We start from the raw sequence: 25111 nt of genomic DNA on the forward strand, positions 1-25111 counted from the left end.
CCCCCCCCCCCCCCCCCCCCCCCCCCCCCCCCCCCCCCCCCGCTCTAGGCCTTGTCTCCCTTCAGTAAACTTGGGGTCCTGAGAGGCAGCCACAGCTCTCACATGCGCACATGCACACACACTCACACTTTCTCTTTCTTTTTCTCTCCTCTATTCCAGAACATGCCACTTCCCAGGAGATTAAGGATCTCAGGTAAAAGGGATCTGTTTCTCGCATCACTTGCAGCAACACCTAGCAATGCACCCCATCCTCTCAAATCAGGATAGACGTTTAGAAATCTTTTCAATCGCCCTGCTCTCCCCTCTTCCTCCCTCCCACCCCAATTGACCTCTTACAAACAAAAACCTTCATCTGGATAGGATCTGGAGCCTGGAATATAACACCAAAAGAAGAGATGATTCAGATAGTTGTAGCAATGGTGGGTCAAGGGTTAGGAAAGTCACCCAGCAGTGACTTAAAGACAGCAGCGCCAGAGAAAAATCGGTCCTGTTGGAGAGAAAGCAGCTGATACAGGAGACAGGCAATACAGCTCCAGGACCATCTCGGGACAACTTCTAGCACTGCCATTGGGAAGCACATCAGGTTCAGCAACGGTGACACCTTCTCTGCCTAATTCTTCTTTGTTTTCTCCCAGGCTTTAGGGTCTCCTCCTCCTCCAAGATGAGAAGACAGTGGTGGAGGCAGGGTCCAGAGAGACAGCCCTTGTCTCCCTGCCTCCTTCCCCACCCCAGCTCAGTAACCATGGGCCACACAGCAGCCTATTACACAAACACACACACCCACATACTGTGCATGATGGGCACAGCAAGGACAAGAACACGACACAGGTCCCATGAGCCCTTTGGATACCAGGGTAACTCAGGGACGAGGGTTAAAGGACAGACGTGAAGTCTCCTAGTAAACCACGTTACGAGGACACCACGGAGTGTCCGGATACAGCAAGCAGTGGATAGAGCGGAACCTGTGGAATGAGAAGAGAGAGAAAAGCAAGGGTCAGTCTTGAGAACATGGATCCTGATCATGATGTAGACACCAAGAAGGGGGCTGCTTATATATCACTTTCTGTTTCCCCACCATGAAAAAGAATGTAAGACCACAGGCCCAGGACTTGAAGCCAGGTAGCAAGGCTGTATGGCTTCACGGGTGAGAGCTGGTTTCTGAGTCAGAAAGGACCGAGTTCCAGGCCACCTCTGACATAATACTAGCAACATGGTGTTCCCCAGTCTTTTCTGCTCTCTTACGAGGGCCTTTCTTGTGGGATTATCTTCCATCTACTTTTTACCTAACTCGTATACACAGTTATTTACCTGTTGTCTCTTCCATTCCAATGTGAGCTCTTTGAAGATAGAGATTGTTTTTGCCCTTCTTTGAAAATCTCTATTACTTAATATAGTGCCCTGGTACATAGTAAGTGCTTAATAAATGCTTGTTGACTGACTGACAAGCTCTCAGTACCCCAGGCAACTCTCTCAGACTATAAGCATTTTTAAAAATTTAATTAAATTGTACTTTTCCAATCAACAACAACAAAACATCCCCTGGACTTATCCTGAAGAAATTAGAGGTCTCATAATGAAAAATTTATGCTTGGAAGTCTTTGGGGGCAAAAGCTTTGGAGATGCCTTCAGTGGCCTAACCCTTAGTGTATGTAACCTAAAAGCACGAACTCATCATGGAATCTTCCCTAAATTGAGGAATGTATGCTCTTCTAGTGCCCTCTCCCTGAAGCAGAAGCAGATGCTTTCAAAACCAACAGCAGACAATGTCAATATATATTTTTTAAACGTAAAAGTGAGGTGCTGAGAATCTGAAAGTTGAATGGGACCTCAGAGGCCACCTGGTGACAACTTCTAAGTCAAGCAAGAATTCCCTCTATAATCTCCTCTGTCCCCTAGAAGTAGCCATCCATCCAACCTCCACACCTTAAAGACTTCCAGTGATAAGGAACTTGCCACTACATTTCTCCTTAGACAGATCATTACACTTTGGGACAACAGTAAATCTTGGGCAATTTTTCCTTATTTTGAGCCTGACATCATCTAGCCCAAAAAGTATGGTAAAGGCTCGACCCATTTGGGTGTCTGGCAGGTGTGATGGCTGTCAGATGGGTGTCTATGACTTTGGGAGGACTGTATATTGTGTGGTCTCAAAATCTGTGTATCAGCACCTCAGAAGACCCTTTCCTGCCTCCAGTGAGTGGGCAGGGGCATGGCCCAGGTTGGGGACCTTCATCTCACCTGGATGGATCAGCCTCCACAGAGAATGCACCTTTCATATGGATGGAATTCCTCTTGTTTTCAAACATTCCATAGCTCAGTGTCACCTAATAACCAGAAATAGGAACGATCAATAGCTGGATCGGCAGTTTCAGGGCTAAGGATCATGCCCGTAGAACGGAAACTCCTTGAGGGCAGTGACTGTCTAGACAATTTTGGTATTTGGATCCTAAGCGCCTAGCATATAATTGTAAAATTGTAATTGTAAAAGCGGGTTGGACTAGAATTTTAGTCTTTTTTTGGGTACCATGGGCTCCTTTGAAGCCTATGAACCCCTTCTCCGAATAGCATTTTAAAATGTATAAAATGAAATCCATAGGACAATAAAGTATGCTAATTATATTAAAATATAGTTATCAAACTATAAGAAAAAACTAAACCAAGTCCATGGATTCCAAGACTAGATAATTTTAAGACCCTTTCCACTTTTAAAATTTCTGTTCTTTATCATAGTATTCAAAATTGTGACTGGGGCAGTGTAGCATAGTTGATAAAAGCAGGCCTCAGGGGCAGTTAGGTGGCGCAGTGGATAGAGCACTGGCCATGAAGTCAGGAGGACCCAAGTTCAAATCTGACCTCAGACACTTGACATTTACTAGCCATGTGACCCTGGGCAAGTCATTTAACCCCAATTGCCTAAAAAAAAAATGTTTTTTTAAAAACACAGGCCTCAGACCCAGGGGGATCTTGGGTTCAAGTCCTACATCTGACACATACATACTGGTGTTGCGACCCTAGCCAAGTCACTTAATTTCTCAGCAATCTAGGTAATTCTCTAAGATTATAAAATGCAGAGACCTGAGTTGGCAAAGGCAGTTTTCTCATCTTGGGAGTTCCCTACGTCAATGAAATCACAGGTCCAGCTCCTACTCTATTAATTATTAAATAGTTGTTCACACTTAGGTATGATCTCTTTAGTTTACAAAGCAAATCTCTTTAATTTATAAATACACCCATTGTGTGCCCAGCCTTATGACAAATGCTATGGGAGATTCAGGAAGAATATGGGAAAAATGTAAACTTTGTATTCATGGCCTTGGCTATCTGGGTCTACCCTCCTGTGTGGGAACCTCTACCTCTCCTGGCCCCCAATTTTCTACTCCTTTCTTTAATGCCTTCCCTGATTAGAATGTAAGCTCCTTGAGGCCAAAAACTGACTTTCTTTTTTGCCTGTATTTGTATCCAAAAGTTTAGCACAGTTCCAGCCACACACTAAGCCCTTTGCCTGGGGCTGGGGTAGGCTGTTGGGCCCTTGGGGTACCTGATGGTTCTACTTCCTACTTTTGTGATTTCAGGAAAGTCATAACCTTTCTAGGTCTCTCTAGGTTCTCCATCTGTAAAATGGAGGGGAGAGGGAGGCTTGGTGCGATTAGCTGTCCTAAAGCACCTTCCAGATATAAATCTATTAGCCTATAATTTGTGGGTTGATTTCTGACCCTCTCATGGCCTTCAGGAGTGGTTTAATTAAGAATTATGGAGCAAATACCTGTTTATGGAGCTCTGACTTGGGCACCTGTTGAAGATTCTCCAGGTGCGAATGGAATAGGTTGCTTCGAATGAGTCTCACACCCAACACAGATTCAATGATGTAGCCAATGGTACAATCATCAGGCAGTCGGATCTTCTCTGCTGTGTTCATGAAGTGGCCCCCACTGAGGGAAGAAGAGGTGAGATGAATGTGGAAGGTCACCTCCCTTGTTTCTCCCCTAGTCTGAATTCCCAGAGAGTGAGGGAGCCCCAGAGAGGAGAGAAGAGAGGAAGAGGCATGTAACCATCCTAGTTGGCCTAATGGAATTGACTGTTCTTAGAATGAGGGAAAGAATATAATTGGCTGGAGAGTGTGTGTATCCGTGCCTTTTCCTTTTACCCATCCCAGGGGAAAGAAAACCCAGTAAACTGATACATCATTCACACCACATTAGTGGTAATAGCGGCTGACATTTATATAGTGCTTTACAAATGTTATGTCTCACTGGATCTTCTGGAATTCATATCCTAGGGCACTATTGTTTATCTGGGAGGCAACCGAGGGAGAGGCAAGAATAGAGGATGGAAGAATTAAGTAGCCTCTATGGGTGTGGCCTTGAAAACCCTATCAAATAAAAGGTTAACAAATTATAACCACAAACACCAATTTATCCAGAACTCAAAACCAACAGAAAAGTTCAAGTGAGGAGAAGTGGATAAGTTCATAATAATAGCCCTGAAGTTTTCTCAGAGGCAGTATAATAGAAAGAGGGCTTGGGACTCTGGAGTGAAGAGACCTGGGTTTGAATCCTGACTTGCCACCTTGTAGAATATGAGGACCTGGACAAGTCCCTTAGTCAATCTGATCCTTATTTTCCCCAAACTTAAAATGGAGACAATACTTAGATTAACTCCCCTTATAGGACTGTAGTAAAGAAAGAACAAGGTAAAGAACTATGGATAGGTGAGTTAGGACTACTGTAAGACAATTTCTATAAAGCTAACTAGATCATAGGAGATAACTCTAGTTTACGTGGCGTTTCAAAGATCTGAAAAATGTTTTCCATGTGTTGCCTCATTTGATCCTCTTAGGAACCCTGTGAAGTAGGCAGTGCAGTCATTATTATCACCATTTTATAGATAAGAAAACTGAGGCACAGAGACTAAGTACCTCATTCAGGGTCACACAGGAGTAAATGTGAAACCCAAGTTTCTTTTGGCTCCAAGTCTATACCAAATAGCTTCTGAAAAAAGCATTAAGATGTACTTTGGAAATTTATAAAAAATAAATTTATACTTTATGTGTTCATTAAAATGATTAATACTACCACCAAAACAGAGCTTCAAGGGTATGCATTGGGTTTCATCAGCATCTTTCTCAAATCCACTGAAGTATACAAAATAAAGGCAAATAGCATTTCCCCAGCTTTGTTCTTGGACCTCTTTCTAAGTTGAATGGCTCAGAAGTATGTAACAGGAGTTTAGAGACAGAGATAGAGAATAAATGGAATCCAAAGATGCCACTTGAAGAAGAAGGGCAAGACCCTGTCCCAGCCCCCCACTCATTCTGGGTGCTGGAGAAAAATGAAATTTGCAGATATTGAATGGAACCCTCTTACCTTGCCCAGGGACTCATCTTCAAGGCCAGACCACGGCTGATGCAGAAACCAGCCCCACCAGTTGCAAACCAGAAGTGAACAGGACGCTATAAGGAAGACACACCAATGTCATTTCTGTGTCAGTTAGATACCTGAGAGTGGTCTTTCTAAGCTAGGGGCAATGGTGATCCTTTGTCCTCCTAATATGTTCTAGAAAGGGATGTACCAGACCTAGGATGATTTAAAACAACAAACAGCAACAAAAATTGGGTTCTAACCTACGATTTGGCCATGTGACCTTGAGCACGCCACCACATTTGCTACTTATCACTTAACTTTTAGGCCTGAGTCTCAATTTCATCAACTGTAAAAGGAGGTCAGACTAGATGACCTAATGGTTTAAGGTCTTCTATGATTCTGAGTCTACGATCTCGGCTTCACCCCTAAGTCTCCATCTTGATGCTGGGCTTCCATGACCCTGATGGCTTACCATCTTGTTCTCACTGATCCTCTCTGTGGCCTGGATGGGCCGGTCCAAACTGGGCTTGCCGATGTAGACATCTTGAGTGTGAGGGTAGCTGGACAGCAGCTTGATGAGTGTCGGAACATTAACATAATTGTCATCATCCACATGGCAGAACCACCTGAAGGAAATATAGGATGGATGGTCACAGAGATTCTGGTGGGCAGGCTGGGGATCAGGGAGATGGCCAAGAAGGGAACCAAATATCCTTAGATTTGTCATCTCAGCCCTTAGTGCAACCCCAGAATCTCCCTTTTCCCGACTATATAATATATGGGAAGACATCCTTTACCTCTCAGACATAGGAAGGGGGTATTCCTAGGAATGTAATCTAGTAGTGGGGATGAACTGAACTAGATCATCCACAATCTTGTTTTTGGTTGCTCTTGTCACAAAAAGTCTACATTTTTAATAGGAAACTACTCTTGAAGTTAGTGGATATGATAGAAGAGACTTAGATCTCAGTCCTGGTTTTCTTATTTTTAGAATACTGAACGAATGGCTTTACTCATTGGGCCTCAATTTTCTCTTCTATAAAATGGGGATGATGGTACTTTTGGGGGAGGGGGAAAGAGAGGATAAGGTGACAAGGAATTCTCAAATGTCACTTACTTCCTTCCTGACTCAATGAACTTGTCATATTCCACAGCCATCTTGCAGGATAAGGCCTGGCGGCTGTGGGCTGCAGAACAGTTGGTATTGATGACATTGCCTGTGGAGAAAGAAGACATCTGTGAGTAATGATTCCTGATGCCTGTAAGGCACATTTAATATATTTCAGAGCAATACCTCACCGAGATAGGGCAAATGGGAGGAAATGGCAAACCATTCAAGTATCTTTGCCAAGAAAACCCCAAATAGGGGTCAGGAAGAGTGGGACACAACTGAAACGACTCAATAACAAAAACAGTCAGTAGAAGGGAGTAAACATTTTAAAAGTACCTACTATGTGCTAAGTATTGTTTTAAGTGATTTTTACAAACATTACCTCATTTGATCCTCACAAGGGGGGGTAGGTGTTATTATAATTCCCACTTTACTTTGAGAAAACTGAGGCCAACGGAGGTTAAGTGACTAGTCCAGGGCTACAAAGTTAGTAAGTGTAGGTGGTGGAATTTGAACTGTTAGCTAAGTGGTTCTGGGTGGTGTGAAGCAGGGACAATCACAGACTGGAGAAAGTCACAGGTAGAAGACTGTACCTAGATCCCCTTTCTCACGTGCCCTGTTCAAGTAGATGTGCTTTGACTCAAAAGACTGGTTGGAGATTAGGAGGGAAGGAAGAGCCAGGGGACCCCAGGCCCCAGGAGAGAGGGTGCTATGGAGGACTGTTCCCAGGGAAAGGGGAGAGAAGAGGGCTGGGAGACTCCAGGAGGGCTGTGGGAGCCAGAGTCCGGCCCTCCCCTATTCAGTCTGCATTTTCCCAGCACTAGCCACCTGTTACTTGCTGGGCCCTCTCAAAGGGAATTAATTCAAGGCCTGAAAGGGAATCATTTACATGAGAAGAATGAGGAGACCTGACCCAGACTGGAGGGGTGGGCTGCTGAATAAACACTCAACGAGTAAACCTCTTCCCATCTACCCAGCCACCCCCACCCCCTCCAGGGGAGAATCTCTCTTCTTTGCAGGGGAGGAAACCAGAAAGAACTTTAGACTGACCAGGGCAGGTTCCCTCCTCCTCTGTGTGTATTAGTGCCAGAATCTTCCCTCCCTCCCCAAACATCCCCACCCCATCCTGGTTCCCTCCTTTGCCTGCAGAACCTCAACCTGAGCTCTTGAGTGGCTCAGGAAAGCCCTTTCCCTACTCTTCCTTCAGAGAATGGGACAGGATGGCCCTTTCCCCAAAGAAGAGCCCTCAGATGGAGAGAAACTGGAAGGGCCAAGATTCCCTTCCCCAAAAAGGAAAACGAATGCTCAGTGACTGGGAGATTTACCTGTGTGTTGTTTCAGCACTTCATCCTCCCCATCTGTGAAGATGAAAGTCTGAAAGAAAGAAGAAAACATCTCCATGAGCCCCATTCCTGCTTCCCAAAGCTCTGTTTTGGGAGTGAGAGGTAGTAGAGTTTTCAGCTACCGTTTGTTACTCTGAGCCCTTGGCTACGCCCCACTCAGACCTTCAGCTCTTCTTCTTAAGAGCTCTGAGGCATGAATGTGCTCCAAATCAGAGGAACAGTTTGCTCTTCACTGACTTAGGAGAGTTAGAGGAAACTCCTTCAGGGACACAGGAACTAAAGCCTCCCATTTGTCTAAGCCCTTGTTGTTGTTATTCAGGTGCATAGGATTCTATGTGACCTCGTGAAAGTCCATGGGGTGTTCTTAGCAAAGATACTGGAGTTGTTTGACATTGCCTTCTCCAGCGTGCCCTCATTTTACAGATGAAGAACTGAGTCTAATAGGGGATAAGTGACTTGTCCAGGATCACATAGGTACTAAGTGTCTGATGCTGGATTTGATCTTGGAGCTTTCCAACTGAACTTGGTGTCCTATCCACTGCACCACCAAGCTGCTCCATCTAAACCCTACCTATCTCTTAAGATTCAGCTTACCACCTCCTCCAGGCAGTTTTTCTTGACCACCATAGCTAGCTTTAGTCTCCCCCTTCTCTGAAAGCTAGAATACTGACATATATGTCTCACTTGGTAATCTCCCTAACTAGACTAGAAGCTTCTCTGCTGGAGAACAGGGACTGGACCTCCATTATCTGGATTCGATTCAACTTAACATACCTACAGTGTGTGTCATAACAAAAGCTCACATTTAGATAGGCTTTAGGTTTGAGCTGAGGCCTCTTGACTTAATGGATAGAGAGCAGATCATGGAGTCTCAAAGATCTGGGTTCAAATCCCACCTCTGATATACTGGCTATGTGACCCCAGGCAAGTCATTTAACAGGTCAATTCTTTAGGCAATTCCTGAAAGCCCTAAGTGGTAGCAATGAAATGAAATCACAGGTCCTGTCCCCTTCCAGGCTTTACATAATTATCTCCCTTGATCCTCACAACAATCCAGAGATAGGTGTTATTGACCACATTTTATAGATGAGGAAACCCTCGTCTGAGTGGGGTTTAGAACCCAGGTCTTCTATCCACCATGATATCCTTACCCCTCTCCTCCACTTAGAATATTGAGAGTACTAAATAAATATTTGTTAAAATAGGGGCAGCAAGGTTGAATTGAAAGAATCCTGAGGTTAAGAGTCAAAAGTTCTGTGAGATCTAGCCTTGACTCAGTTTCCCCTGCCATAAAAAACGGAGTAGCTTGGGGCTGTAGTCTGTGTTTGGACTAGAATAGTTAAAGTATTTTCTGGTTGTCACAAAGGGCATTCAGAAGCAGAAATAGTTAGGACTTCTAACCTGAAAGTGTTCAGAGAAACCGAATATTCTTACTTCTAATAATTACCTTGAAAATAAGTGGATTTTGGCTCTAAACTTTTTATGTCTGTATAAAAGACTCCTACTTTCTGCCCTTTCCTTCGGAGATGACTGTTTCCTAACTGGCAGCAGGAGGGCCAGCGTTTACCTTCTTCCCTCCCCTGGGAAGAGAGGGCCTCAAAGCCACCTCCCCACACCCATCTAAGCCTCACCCATCTGCTGATCAACCGAAGGTCATGCCTGGCAGCTGCTTCATCTCCGGCACGAGCCCAACCTGGCCGGCCCGCCTACACCTGTGCACTCACGCACAGACACACGGCCTGCTCCCTCCCACCCCTGGCCAGGTAACTCACTAAGTCATCCACAGCCCCAGCAGCTTGGAGCCCAGCCAAAGGCCTTTGCCTGCCCCACTGGGTACCTGCGCCACCTGCCTCGCCAACACTCCCTTATTTACATAGCTAATTCCTAGCATCTGGTGGTTGTCCTGGGTGGGGCTCCCCTCCTCGGTGGAGGGTGGGGGGAGAAGATGCTTTGAGGAGAGTTTGTGGGGGCGGGAAGGAAGGGGGGCTTTGGTTGTGGGAAGAAAAAAAAATCTCAATCAGAAGCTGGACAAAGGCCCCGTAGAGAAGGAGAAAAGCGTCCCTGGTCAGTTGCCAAGCCCCAGCAAAAAACCCAACTTGGGACAATGGGGGCAGAGAAAAAAACCCAGACAAAGGAGAACGGGGCAGTGCAGGGATCCTTAGAACGATGAATTACAAGTGAACTAACTGGAAGCGGGCTATTGTCCAGGGCTCTGCTTTGTCCAGAGGGGAAAGGGGTGCTATGCAAGCAAGAGGGAGGGGACAGGGGCTGTAACAATGTACCAGGGTCCATCACACCCCCACCCCAACTTTTACTCAGTCCAGGAGAGTTAAGTAGCAATAGTTTGCTCCACCATTAGCATACAGCTGGGTTGGTTAACTGGAAGAAAGGGGGCAGAGAGAAAGGCGAAAATTGTTTGCTTAGGTCCCTGGGGAGGCCGCAAGAGGCTTTTCTGGGAGATAAATAGCCATCCTGGAGGGAGGAAGGGGAAGCCCAGCAGGCTGGAGGGTGGGGAGATGTGTGCTCAGCCACACCAAGGTTGGGGGCCTCGCTGGTTTGGAAGGAAAACAATGGGATTTTTTTTGGGGGGGAGGGGACTTGAGGGCAGGGAAGGAAAGAGGAGAGGAGCTATCTTCCAGGTGGGCAGAGGAGGGGTGAAGAGGCCCCTGGGGCCCAGAGGGGTAGGGCACCCAGGAAGAGACAGAGCCAAGATTAGGGTCGAGCATGTCAGGCACATGCCTGTGCTGCAGTAGCACAAAGCTTTTTAACATAAATAAATGTACACATTCTTAATGCCAGAAAATTATGATCACCAAGGTACCAACCTTGTTAAAGACATAATGACAGTTGGTTTCTACATCGCTTTAAGGTTTACAAAGCACCCAGCTTAGTACGTGCCTGACACGTTGCTAATAATGCTTAATAAATGTTTGTTGACTGATTACTTCAGTGGCAGTATTAGTGTGATAATAGCAAGCTCCCTGGGTTGACAGTGAAAGCCTCAAGTATTAGACAGGGGGGGGGGGGGCTCAGAGAACGGTGTGGTGTGGGCAATTTGAATATGTGGGTGGGGAAAAAAAATCACAGCAATTATTTTTCTGTTTTTCTGAGGCAATCAGAATTAAGTGACTTGCCCAGGGTCACCCAGCTAGTGAGTATCATGTGTCTGAGACCGGATTTGAACTCAAGTCCTCCTGACTCCAGGACCGGTGCTCTCTCCACTGCTCCACCTAGCTGCTCCAATTACAGCAATTTTCAACCCATATATTCGAGCCACCCAAATGTTTGCCTCCAAAGAATGCAGTGGAAAGTCCTGGGTTTGAATCCTGATACATTGTTTACTGTTGTTCAGTCTTTTTTAAGTAATGTCTGAGTCTCTGTGACCCCATTTGGTTTTTTTTGTTTTTGTTTTTGTTTTTTTGGCAAAGATACTAGAGTGGTTTGCCATTCCCTTCTCTAGTTCATTTTACAGATGAGGAAACTAAGGCTCAGGGTCACACAACTAGTAAGTGTCTGAGCTCCTATTTTAACTCAGGTCTTCCCCACTGGAGAACTGGTGCTCTATCCACTGCTGTCCACTGTTACTTACTACCTTACCTTTATTACCTTACTGCACTATTATTTACTAGAAAGCACTTAGCATAGTGCTTAGCACACAGTAGGCACTTAAATAAATGTTTACGGGCTAATGTTTGTTTACCTGAATAATCTTGGGCAGTCCATACCTTATTTCTCAGCCCCAGTTTTTTCATCTTCTAAAGGAGATGACTAGGAATAATAGCTAGTGTTTATAAAGCTCTTTAAAGTTTATTTAAAGATCTCACTGGATCTTTACAACAACCTTGGAAGGTGGGTGCTATTGTTACCCCAGTTTTTTCAGTGAGGAAACTAAAGCAGGCAGAGGTTAAGTGACCTCTTAAGGGTGATACAACTAGTGTCTGAGATAGGATTCAAATTCAAATCCTCCTGATTCCAAGTCCAGCACTATTGCACTATGCTACCTATCTGTCTCAAGATCATTTAAGGTTCAAAAAATCCTAAAAACTAAGGCCCAAGGTAAAAGAATCAAGGCCCAGTTGCAGACACTGTTCCCTTCCCTGGGGCTCCGCCCCAACACAGACAGGCTGGCAAGAAGGAACTTCTCTGCCGGATCATTTTGTGTCAACAAAAACTGGGCTTCTTATGGAACCCCGGTTCTAGTCATGTAGAGATTAAGAGAAGCGAGTCTCCTGCCATAGGGGATGTGTGGCTCATCAGAATGGAATGTTCCTTCTGCTCCTATGCAGTTCTTGTGCCCTTCAGAAGCCAAGAGCTGGACAGGGTACCTAAGTAAATCAGCAGTCATCCACTTTTCTCTGCTCCCCATCCTTTCCCTAAACCAGGTTAAGACCCTTAGGCTTCAGAGGTCAGCTTTGGAAAAATCCTTATTCTGCTGTTACCTCGTTCTCTCCTAGACCTCACCACACTCCCTCCATCATCAGACTCAGGCCAAAGTCTAGCCTGGGTTGTTGGGGGAGACAGGGAATTTGAGTTAAAAAAATCTAGATTGCTCCCTAGGAGTCTGGGAAATCCCCACCTCTTTAGGAGCAGGTAGGAGGCAATCTTCTCCTCCCCACCATCACCCCCTTGGTATCCTGCCTTTCCCCAAGCATGCATGCACACTGTCAAACCATCTCTTACACATTGAGGAATTTGAATGGGAGGGCAACAAAAGGGATGATTCCCATCAAGACACCCACTGAGGCTATAATTTAAAAAAAAAAAAAAGGAAAATACTTTCTAATTAGGTCAAGAGGGTCAGAGTGCTACTAGTCATTCCCCTAAAAAAAAAGAAAGAGATCCTCACAGCTATACAGATTGAAGTCACCTTTATTTTAACAACACACACACACACACACACACACACACACACACAAGCAGCACATGACAACCACTCAGTCCAGCCACTGTGTCGCTCACCAGCCGCTCTGCCTCTCCCCCCCCCCAACTCTAAACAGAGAGCTTCACCACACCACCACTCCCCCCTCCTCTCCACCCCAACCTCCCAACAGGAAAGGGCCACACGACCCGCCTGAAAGAAACTCCGGAAAGTTGTAGCCTGCCCGCCTGTCTCCTACCGCTCAGGGCAGGAAGGGTACCGTCAGTCCAGAGCCCTGGGTGTCACCTTTTTGGGCCTATCTTGGGCCTGCAGGTTCCTCACCAACCCTACTCACTCCCCTCCTCTCCACCCCCAGTTCTTTCCGGGCTCTGGGCAGTAGGAAGCCAGCCAAGAGAAGCAATTCAAATCCAAACCATTTAGGCCCCTCTCCTCTACTTTTGTTTGTTTGTTTGTTTCTTTTCTTTTTTTTTTTTTATGATTGGCTTACATTGCATAGCATCACAGGATTTAGAACTGAGGTGGCCTAGTCCAGCTCAGTTTAATTAAATGCCTTGCCTGGGATCACATCAACCAATTTGGAAGGGAGGAAGGATTCAAACTCAGGTCCTTTGACTCTATTATAACAGGCAGCAGCTCTTCTGCTGAATGAATTCTCCCCCAGCCTCCCCTAAACCCACCCTTTCAGCTCCTGCACAGTGGGGGAGATGGGAAAGCACAGTAATAATAGGCAGGATTGTCCTGGCCACTGTAGGAAACACTGGAATGAATATCCCAATGGGATGGGAGATCTGGGTTGCTAATTATGTTCTTGTTCAGTCATTCAGTTTGACTGACTCTTCAGTAGCCCCATTTGAGGTTTTCTTGGCAAAGATGCTGGAATGGTCTGCCATTTCCTTCTCCAGCTTATTTTACAAGTGAGGAAACTGAGGCAAAAAGAGTTAAGTGACTTGCCCAGGGTCACACAGCGAGTAAGTGTTTGAGGGCAGATTTGAATTTAGGAAGATGAGTCCTCCTGACTCCAGGCCCAGAGTCCCATCCATTTCATCCCTAGCTGCCCTATCTGGGGGTTTAGGCTCCACCATTCCCTAGCTGCATAACAATGGGCAAATCTCTTGACCTCTTTTCCCCTTAACTTTCCTTTTAAGCAAAATGGGGACAATACTTCTTCCACCCTTCTCCTCCATGGGATACATTGGTGAGGACTGAATAAGATCATGGATATGGGAGGGTTTTGAAAACTGCTAAGCCTTACAAAAATGTCATTTTAAAATTAAATATTCATTTTTCCAACCAATGAAAATCAGCTTTTTCTTCCTCATACCTCATCTCACCCTCCATCATCCCCATTGAGAAAGAAAGAACAGTATAAAAATGCCAAGGAGGCTGTCAATGACTTGACTCATCTCTCTGAGTCTCAAGTTTTCTTCATCAGTAAAATGGGGGAAGGGAGGCAGAGATGTCCTTCAGCTCTAAGGTATATAATTTAGAGGGTTTCTCTCAACCATCCCCCCAAAGGCACACCATCAGTGAGGTAAGGTCTAACTCATAGAAGTTACAACGAAGTAGAGTACCCCACAGAGAACTTTTGGGTCTCTTAAGGTCCTCACCTCTCAGCGCCCCTGAGCCCCCAAACCTAAGCCATCAACACTTCCCCCTTCCTTCCCTAAGGGGCCTAATCTGATTAGCCACACACACCCTCCTCCCCATGGTCCCATTCCAGAGATGCATCTTTCATTCATAGGGAAACTAGGCTTTATCTGACTTTCCTGTTTCATCCCCTCCTCACTCATAGAAAGCAACAACTCCTGCATTGGCGTCTTTGAGATAGGGACCCCTTAAGCTTACCTGTTACACTTCCTTCAAAACCCACTCCTTTCATTCCATGCTTTTTGAATAGACCACTGAGTTACCTGTCCCTGAAAAGAGACCCCGGGGGACTTCTGGCTGCCTTGCCTGGCTCGTATTGTCTGTTGGGGGGTGGGGGTGGGGGAGACACACAGGAAGCAGCATTGTTCGACAAGCTGCAATTGAAAGAAACACAGGATGCCAAATTCTGGCTTGGAACAATTGTAGCCTCCGTGAAGGAGGCCCCCATGGTGGCAGGCTCCTCTAGGTTTGGGGTTGCCAGAGTGAGGTGGAGGAGTTGGGGCGGGAGGGGGGAGGGAACACCAGGCAATGCTGTGGCCTTTGCTTACTCTGGTTCAGGAAGAGGGAGCAGAGTCTTCTCCCCCAAATTCTGGGACTGAGCCCTGGTCCCCCACTTATATTAACTTAGGGAGAATTGCCTTTTTCATTGAAAGCTTGGTGGGGGAGGGAGAAGAAGATGGCTATAATTAATAGCAGTTAACCTAAGCCTTTCTCAGGCTAAGGACAGTCAAGTTATCTTTCCTCAGGTTTGCCCTTTGGTACAAATAGGATTCTGATGGAGATCTAAAAGGGACAGTCTCTGGATCAATTTTCTTTTTAAAATCTCCATTACCCAGCACAGAGTCTGGTATATAGTAGGTGCTTAGTAAATCTTTGTTGATTATCTAATCCAGCTTCCAACTCTTAAATTTATTATTCTGTGATCCTGAGACCTGGCTAGGAGGATAGAGTTGCTGGGCCTAGAGTCAGAAAGACATGAGCTCAAATCTGTCTTCAGATACTTACTAGCTGTGTGACCCTGGGCAAGTCACTTAACTGGTTTGCCTCAGTTTCCTTATCTGTAAAATGTGGATACTAATAGCACCTACTTCCCAAGGTTGTTGTGAGAAGCAAATGAGATAATAACTATAAAGTGCTTTAGCAGAGTGTAAGAACTACATAAATGTTGTTGTTGTTGTTATTATTATTATCCTATGACTTGCCAACAGCAGAATTGGGATTCAAACCCAGAACTTCTGAAGCCAAATCCAGGTTTGATTGTCTTCCTTGATATCAATCTTAAAGTTGAGAGAATGTCTTCCTTCCACCCCAGAAAGCAGCCCTAACTTTCCTATTCAGTAGGCCAGGATACTCCCAAAACATCCAATCCAAGTGGATTTCTCCCACAAAAATATGGAATTTCAAAGACAGAAAGGATCATCTAAGGATTCATCTAGTTCAATGCTTCCCACTCAGTGGTTCTTGAACCCCTTGGACATTCTCATGATGGTACAAGGGATTTGTGTCAGACACATAACACTAGCTGTGTGACTCTGGGCAAGTCACTTGGCCTCAATTGCCCTCACCAAAAAAACAAAAAACAAAAAAAAACCAGTTAGCTCAAACCACTCTTTCCCACAAGAGAGCCAAAAGCAAAGAGAGAGAGGGAAATAACTTGGTCAAGGTGACACAACAAATTAATGAGAGTCAGGTCTCCTGATACCTTTTCACTGCCCAACTGCTGTAAGATTCTCTTTTCATTTGTGCTGAATATTTGGTTCTTGAAGCTCCCAGGGGATAATTCAGATCAACCAGAATTTATTAATGGAGTCTGTATTCACCTAAGGGATTTAACACTGTCTGTTCTCTACCTGAGGAGGCCTAATTTCTTTTAGTCCATCTTTACAGCCCCACATCCAAAGAGATCACCCATGTCCCTAGTTCCATTCCACTTAAGGGAGGAACATTCAGTCTCCATCCCATCTTCCCTCCCAAGCTATTCTAGGGTGGAGCCACACCCTCTGTGGGATCCTAGCTGTACCCCTTGGCCTCTGAGAAGACAGCCAGCCTCAAAGGCTGCTAAGTCTTTAGGTACTGACTTAGCTGGGTGATTCTGAAGACAGGAAGGGGAAGTCTGTCATTCAATGTGGGTAGACAGGGGCTTACCCAGCTTTCTCTTCCCTATCAAGATGTCTCTGGGGCCTGATTCAAGTACTAGTCCGATCCAAGGGAGGGCAATATTGATGAATTAGCATGGCCTAACAGGAAGTTAGCTCCTTCCCCCTGCCCTCATTGATTTAATGATTTAATGTACATGTGGGGAGGGGGGGCCCCTCTCCCACCCAGCTCCTCAACTGTGTTCCTGAAGGGAAGAGTTGTATAATGGAAAGAGCAACAGATTTGTAGTCAGGAAACCTGGGTTCAAAGCCCAGCTCTCCCATTTACTACCTGTGGGACCATGAGTGACTCACTTAACCTGAACAGGCATCCTCATCTATAAAGGGAATGAGTTGGTCTAGACAGGCTCTGAGGTCCCGTCTAATGATCAATAAACAATGTATCTGGAGCCAAAAGATGGTTTGGGATCCTGACTGCTATCTGCAACTGTGATTTTGGACAAACCGCTTAACCTCTCTGCAGAATGAGGGTGTTATGGTCTGCTCGGTTCTCTTGCCACCACATACTGCTTCCAAGTTAGCAAGAAGAGGCATGATGACAAAGAATTAAAGTGGGTTCTGAACTTGTTCTGAAGTGCAGGCATATAACAACTCATATTTCTCTAGCACTCAAAGGTGAAGCAGTTTCCTTACAACTATGAAGTAGATGTTACAAGTATTTTGGGGTGGGGACTGGGGAGGAGAGTCTGGATCTGTGATTTCATTTGTGTGAAGAGCTCCCAGTGTGGGGATTCCCTCCACTCATCCTTTGACTTGTCTCTAATTTATAGTCTTACAGAATTGCCTGAGGGCACTGGGAAAGTAAGCAGCACAGAACCAGTATGTGTCTGCAGGCAAGATTTGAACTCAATTCTTTCTGACTTCAAGGTCCCCATTACAATTTTTTTTCCTATTTTACAGGTGAAGTAACTGAGGCTCAGTACTTGCTAATGGTCACAAAGGTAGTTAAGTGGCAAGTGCCAGGATTCAAAACCCATGTTTCCCCACTGTCCAGAGGATGCTTTCCCTCTTCCCCCCCAACCTGGGAAAGGCCTTGGTCTTCCTGGCAGGACTATTGCATTGGACAAACCAGGTATAGTTTAGTGTTCCTTAACTACTTTCTGAAACCTGCCCCAGTGCTTAGACTGGGAAGTTCTTCCTGATGACTTGCGGAAACAGGTCTTACAAATTTATTTTTTCTGGCTTTGCCCTCAGCAGAACAAGTTGTCTGAATTCCCTCTAGGTTTGAAGACCTATTCATTCTTTCTTCTCCAGGCTGATACCTCTAGCTTCTCTGCACAGGGTATTTTTCCTCTAGTCCCTAACTCTGCTTTGTTACCTCTCAGTGTCTCCTTTATACTGCCCCCTACATTCTTTCTGAGGGAAAAGTCTAACCAAATTGTCAAACAGATTGCTCATCAGGAAATGACAGTATTCCCACCCCTACCCTCCTCCAGTTTAGTCCTTGCAAAAGCCACTTATCAGCATGTGGCAGAGGGGGAGAGTTGCCAAGCATCCTTTCACTATATATGGCATTCTGCTTGCCAGAGGCCAAGGCCAATGAGCACCGCCCCTAACTCCCCATAATGGGTACAACTACCTCTAGCCATGATGCCCTCACCTTACCATCACTCAGAAAAGCCAGGGTCCTTAGTAATTTTCCAACCCAATTGCCTTAATTATCTCTCTAGGGATACTACCAGCAACTTTCGGAGCCCAAGAAGTATCTTTACTTCCTCTTTGCTGTATGCTAACACTTATCACCATTTCTGCAACATCCCTGGGCTTCTGACTAAAAGTCTCACCAGCTGATATCCCCTAGGAGCAGTGAGGTGGTGAAGTGGATAGAGTATGTTAGACTCGGAGTTAGAACACCTGAATTTGAATCTTGTCTTAGTCCAGGGGTGTGGTTCCCCACCTCGGTAGACACTGGCTCAGGCAGACCCTGGAGTTGGGTCTGAGCCCCCAGAAGATCCAGAGCTTACAGCTGTTCCTTCAGTTTGGTGCCTACACAGTAGCCTAGCCTTACTGAGGAAGAGGTCAAGTCATTGCTAAGTGGGCACTGGGGGATTCTGGCTAAACTAAGCTAAGTCAAGACAAGTCTTTAGCCCTCAGGAAGGGGCCAGGGGCCAAAGCATCAGGATGAATGCAAAGAGCTGCCAGGCTGGCGGGGGAAGTGAAGCGTGTGCTCCGGAAGGAAGGCCGGCCAGCCAGCCATGGTCCTTCCCCTCTAACCAGCAGGGAAAGTCATCTTGTCTTTCTGTTTTGTGGAAGCCGGCAAGGCTTTCATCTGATGATTTTCAAAGGCAAAAATCCTGACCTTCCCTGCAGGGAGATTTGGGGTGGGGTAGGGAATAGGGTGTGACAAAGAAAGGGTGATCGACTTGCCTATGGTAAAACAGCCAATTATTGGCCTTGGACAGTTCTGGGATGCTGGCATCTTGCCTCTGGGTTCTCATCACTAACCATAGAACAGCATTCTTTTTCTTACACATCCTTGTTCCCCACTATCCTTGATCTTGATACAGCTGCTCTCAGTATACCCCCCCCTCCCCAAGGAGTATTGATTGTTGATTCTGTAGTGACCTAAGCCTGGAGCTGTTTTTTAAAAAATGTAGCCCAGTACACCTGAGCCAGTTCAGAATTCACCCTTCCTTCCTAGAGTTTATATTTATCTTTGCTCTTCCACTGAAAATTCTTACACTCTCCCTCCCTTTGTTTAAGCACTAAACCCAGGATATAGGAACTCTCTCCAAACAGGAGAGATGAGGGAATGTTATGCATTCTCTCCCTTCCTTGCCTGCCTGCCTGCCTGTCTTTCTGTATGAATGCTACATGACGACAGAAGGACACTTCCTTCAAATAGGCCAGACAAACTCCCAGGATGTCAGGGTTGTTTGGCAGATTTCCCTGTGGGTGTGGGGTTTTGGGGGGAGGTAATGAAAGGGGGTCACAATTCATCCCTAAACACAATTCAGCTTGCTTACACACACACACACACACACACACACACACACACACACACGGATCATCAGGTCTCTCTGCCATTTAGATGACAGCCTGTTACCTAAAGCAGGCCCAAAGCTCTATGAGCAGAACAGGAAGAGGACACATGGTGATGGAGCTAACCTATGCTTCCGTAGTAGAATCATGCAGAAAGCAAAACTGATGATGCTTGCCCACTTCCTCTCCAACTTGGATGCCTCTGTCCCTCTCAGAGCTACCCACACCACCCCTGTGAAAAGCCCCTTCCCCAAAATAACACTAGACTGATCCATCCTGCAGGGACTGGAAACCCGGCAAATAAGCTCCTGTGTGACTTTGGGCCAACTAATTAAAGTTCTTGGGCCTGTTTCCTCATTCAGTGGGACACCATCCATTAACCAACATTTTGCAGTCACTATGTGGCAAGACACAAGTGAGCTGGGCCATGGATTATAAAATTAGGTAAAATATAGACCTACTCTCAAAAAGTTTACAGTTTCATAGTGGGGTAAAGGGGTAGCTGTAGAAGGGAATCCAGCATACACACAAAGAACTCTGCTATAAGGGAGACTGAGAAATACAAAGGAAAGACCCTGGCAAAGTGCTAGGAGAAATTTTAGGTAGGAGAGATCACTTTAGCCAGGACTAGGGTGGGAGGATAGGAAAGGAAGAGATCATTAGGGAAGGCCTGATGAAAGAGGTGGGACCCCAGATGTAGATGGGTGTTTGAGCAAGGGAAGAATCCATTTCAAACATAGGAGATGGAGTGACACCAGGCACAGACAAGAGCAGACTGGGTAAGAAGAGGGAACAAGAATAATGTCTCAAGCCAGGGCTTTAAGTTTGGAAAAGCTGGCTGGAGCCAGTCTGTGAGGCACTTCCAACATCAGAAGATTCTATTTTATTTAGTAGGCACTGGAGAACCACTGAAGATTATAGAGTGAAGGGGTGACTTGATTAGAATCGATAACACTTGGCCAATTGACTGGATAGGGTAGGACTAGGTAAATGACCTGAAAAGGAGAGGCTACTGGGGACCTGTGTGAGGGCTGTATCCACACATCTACAAGCCAGCTCTCAGCCCTTTCATTTGAGCCTGAAGGATCCCCATTTCCCAGGCTGAGAGAGGACGCCTGCTGTCCCTTCTTAGAGAAGCTAGGGGAACAAAAGCAGCCTGTCAGCCCTTTCCTGGAACCCCTCCTTCCTCCCTAATCACCCCCCACTGCCATCTTCCCTCCCCAGGTCACTGTTCTTGGCTTGGAGGCCAGGTCAGTGTGGAGAGCCAGGATGATTCCCACCCTCTGGCCCACTTTCTCCTCTCAGGCCAGCCTGGGGAATTCTGACAGCTTCAACTCTCCCCCAAACGCCTGTCCCTCAAGTTCAAGTGGTCTCACAAGGGTTGTCACTCAGTGGGGCCCAGCAGGGATGCTGGGAATGCCAACAGCCCCCCTCCCAGGCCTGCCAGGCCCCCTTATCTCTAGGCAACCTGACCGGGACGCTGGGGCTCGGAGCTCCCGGGTTCCCATGGCAAGCGGCACACAAGAAGGCACGACGCCTTTTCTCTGCGCCCAGAGAAAGAGGCTTTGTTAACTTGCCCAGGGGGGACAGCGTGAGAGCTGAGCCTGGGGACTCTGGGAATCCAAACAGCCAGGACAGAGGAAACAAAAAAACTGCATTCTCTCGAGCCCCCCCTCCTCCCACTCATATACCTACCCCTCAAAAAAGCTTCAGCCCTTGAGAAAAGGGTCCAAGGCATTCTCAGGATGACCAAAGACTAGGCACTAAGTGACCACAGGATTGAAGGCTGTGTTCATAAACCCTTCCCTCCCTTCCCATCCTAAGGCCCATTCCAGAGAATGAAGCAATAGGGGCTGAGGGATGGTTCAGAAATAATATACATGTTTAAAAACACATACATACATACACACACACCACACACACACACACACACACACACACACACGGCTCAGAGTCAAGCCTTTCTCACCCTCTTCCACTCTTTCTAGTACGTGCTAGTTGACAGAGACTATACTTTCTGGAAAGCCCTATTCTGAAGCCACTATTTCCATCTGTCAATTTATTTTAGTTTAGGAGAAGGGGAAAGGGAAGAGGTAGCAGTTTGTCCTCTTCTGATGTGGAGAGCAGGGGGACTCCTGACTCTGGACTAATCCAAGTTCCAAGAAAAGCTCTGGTGGGAAAATGACAGCCATGGGGCTGGGTCTCTAAGAAAGGGTAAGTTAGACCATTCAAGGTCTGCCATCCCCTAAGTGGGGGGAGGGAAGGAGTTCATTCTCTCTTTTTGAGGTTCTCCAAGCAAGGATTGGAAGGCCACTTGTTGGTTGTGTATAGTAGGTAAGACTAGATGCCAATGTAGCCCTTTCCATCTCTTAAATTCTGTAATTCTGTGATTCTTCCCATTCACCACTCCCCTACTTCTTTAACTGATTTCTCTCCAAGATATACATGGAGTCAGAGGACCTGGGTTCAAATCTTTAGCCACTTCAGTCTACTCAAGTCACTCCCATTCTCTGGTCCCAATTTGCTCATATAAAAATGAGAGGATCAGACTTTGACAGGACTACTGAATCCCCCTACACCAACCCATGTTGTGGCCAGAGGTTAGGTTTCAGCTTTGGTAAGGGACTTGATTTTACTTATAGATGAAGATATGAAGTCCTAGAGAAGCCAAGAGATCTGTCCAGGGTCACAAAGCTTAATTAATGGTCCTGTAGCAACAGCAGTTAGGTGGACATTATTTTGCTACCAGTACCTGGTTGGGCTCTCCACCCTGGTAGGGTGTCTGTATGTCTACCCTGGGGTCACCAGACACTTTAGAGATGGAAGCTGTGCTCCTCCACCAAGAGGAGGTAGAGTCCCCTGGGGGCCTTTTAGGACCTAATTCAAAGCTCTCAATAGCCAAGATAGAATACCAAGACAAACACTAACAATAGCTAACATTTATAATACTAAAATTTTGAAGCCTTCACAAACATCTCAGTATATTCGTGAAAACAGGCCTGTGTAGTAGAAAGGGCAAGTATTATTACCACCATTTTATAGATGAGGCTTGGAGAAAAGTTAGGAGACTTAACCATGTAACCATGGGCCCATTGAACCCAGGTCTCCCAGACTCCAGTCCAGTACTCGAACCCTGGCTTATATTGCGCTGCTTCCCTTCCCCCAAACCTCTCAAGCCAAACATGACAAACCCTGCCTGATTTACAACCGTTCTCTACAACTTACAAGCTTAGCCATGGGTTTAGGGCATGAAATTTCAAGAGCATGAAAAAAAATTGGGGGAGGGGTCTTTAAGCTCGGGCAGTACCTATTTCCCCAAACACAAAAAGAAAAACATTCAGGAAACACTTACACTCTTAGGGGTGGAGGAAGCGATGAGCAAGAATCTAAATCCGGGCAATAATCAGTTTGCCCAACTAAGAGTCCTCATCCACGCCCGAGGCGCCCCTAGGCAACCAAAGGAAAAGAGTTCGCTGGGGCTTTTGTCTTGCCCTCTCTTATGCTGCCTCTAGGGGGTGGGAAGAGAGGACTGAAGCCAGCTCGAACGTGGCTGAGGTCTTCCAGCTCTTCATTCATTCCGCTGCCTTGGCTGCCTGCCGGCAGTTTCCAAGTCTGGGGACCAAGCTGACCTTCCTCGGGGCACTTGGGCCACCCTGAGGGTGAGGCAGAGTCGGGAGAAGACTAAGTTGGTGGGTTGGAGGAGGATTAGATTTTCCTCTAAGCCTGTTAGCTGGGGTCCTCGGGGAAGGACCTCTGTTTTTTCCATCTGAGTTGGGGTAAATATGGGGGGAGGTGGAGAGAGAAGCTGGCATCTAAAAAACACCTGCGATAAAAGTACTATCTCACTTGTGCGTGGGCGGTCGTTTGAGGTGCAATCCACCCCTCTGGGCGAACATCCCCCTCTACCAAGTGAAAAGCTTTGCGCCCCGGATTGTATCTCATTCAAACTCCTCAGCAGCATTAACGCTAAGACTCCCTCCCCACCCCCAGAGGAATTAGGGAGACACTCTAGCCCTGTGCAGCAGCGGCGGGGGCGGGCGGCGGAGGCTTGAAGTGTGTCTGGTTGGAAGAGGGGGATGTCCGGGGGTGGAGCGGAGAAGGAGACGGGCCCTGCGGGCGGGCGGGCCGCCACTCGCTAACAGGTCCCGGCACTTGACTCGGCGCATCCCTGGCATAGTTTGGCACCGAGGCCCGCTTACCTTTGCCAGGAGGAAGGCCGGGCCTTATGCCTCTGGGGCCCCAGATTGTCCCTCATGCCTGAGATAGGGGATGTTGAAGGGCGATTTGATACATCAATCCTGGGCTATTTTTTGGAGGTTTTGAGGAGAGGGGAGAAAAACATTCCCTTCTAGGTCCCTTTTTTTGTGGGGGAGGGAGAGAAGAGAAAAGAAAAATACGAATCCCTTAATAAGAAAAATGGAATCAAATCGCGTCCCTTGGATGTTTAAATGTTTGGAAGAGGCAAGATTTCCCCTTGCTTTGAACAAGGTGTTTCCCCGCTTCCTGTACTTTGAGCAATGAAGAGAGAGCATGGAGCTCCTCTGCCAGATGTTTTGTGTGTGTGTGTGTGTGTGTGTGTATGTGTGTGTGTGTGAGAGAGAGAGATTGGAGGGTGTGGTGCCCGTATCCAAATGTTTTGGGGTCCAAGGAAAGTGCCGGAATCTCTCGTCCAACTCACCATTTCTTTATTCCTGGAGATCCAGGTGTCCATCAGCAGGTCCAGTCGGGATCTGTGGAACTTCTTGGTGGTCTTGACTGCGATGAAGACGTCTCTAGGGAAGAGCTTCTCCATCTGGGGCCTGGGGACGCTCTCGCGCGCCGGGGCTGCCCCGGGCAGGAGACCCACGTCCCTCCTAGCTCGGCTCAGCTGACCGAAATACTCCGAGAAGCTGCGGACATCGCCGGAGGGGCCAGGCGCCCCCGCCAGTGAGGCGGCAGGCTCCTCCTGGGGCTGCGGCGGGGGCGGTGGTCCCTGTCCCTGGGGTTCGCCGGGACCAGCCAGGCTCTGCAGGACTCGACGTCCTATTTCGCCCCCCGGGAGCTCCTCCTCCGGCGGCGGCGGCAACCGCTGCCGCAGCTGCTGCCTCTGATCCACCGTCAACACCAAGAGGCAGGCGAGCAGGGCTCCGACCAAGGACAGGAGCAAGCGGCGGCCGCAGCCCTTGAGCATCTTCCAGCCGCCTCGGCTCAATGCACAGCTGGCTCGATATGCGCACACAACTGGAGGGGCTCCCCGAAGGAGATCCAGTTCCCAGTCACCCCTGTAGCTTGGCAGAGGGAGCAGAAGGAGGGGATGAGGCGATGGCAACGCAGGGAACCTCTCAGGAACTACCGTGGAACGCCTGTCCTCCAGCTCTAGGATCCCTACCTTGGCTTCCCCAGCCAGCCCCTAGCCCTAGCTGTCTCTGACCCTCCGGCTTGTCTGCAGCAGCTTTTAGCCGCTAGCAGTAGGCAGAACTCCCTTATTTAATACTTCCTTTCTTGTGGCTCCGCCTCTCGGGGGGGTGGTCTATGGCTTGGGTCCCGCCTCTTTCCCATTAAAACTGTCTCCGGGTCTTCTGGGGTGTATGGGGCGCATTGCTGGGGCTCCGCCCCCAGGTCTAGTTCGTTCCCTCCCTTGTCTCCCGCCCTCC

General features: G+C 47.1%; 1 protein-coding gene across 1 annotated transcript; it reads right to left on the reverse strand.

The window, feature by feature from the left end:
* Nucleotides 1-43: 43 nt before the first annotated feature.
* On the reverse strand, nucleotides 44-24925 carry LFNG (LFNG O-fucosylpeptide 3-beta-N-acetylglucosaminyltransferase). The gene is made up of 8 exons (XM_027874973.1): nucleotides 24157-24925; nucleotides 7797-7845; nucleotides 6478-6577; nucleotides 5833-5986; nucleotides 5364-5449; nucleotides 3764-3929; nucleotides 2239-2324; nucleotides 44-962 (listed from the first exon to the last, which is right to left on the reverse strand). Exons 1-8 carry the CDS (start codon nucleotides 24646-24648, stop codon nucleotides 896-898), a joined length of 1200 nt encoding a protein of 399 aa, XP_027730774.1. The 5' UTR covers nucleotides 24649-24925; the 3' UTR covers nucleotides 44-895.
* Between the last annotated feature and the right edge of the window lie 186 nt (nucleotides 24926-25111).

The sequence above is a fragment of the Vombatus ursinus genome, unplaced genomic scaffold (assembly GCF_900497805.2).
Source record: "Vombatus ursinus unplaced genomic scaffold, bare-nosed wombat genome assembly UNPS02014807.1, whole genome shotgun sequence".
NCBI lineage: Eukaryota > Metazoa > Chordata > Mammalia > Diprotodontia > Vombatidae > Vombatus > Vombatus ursinus.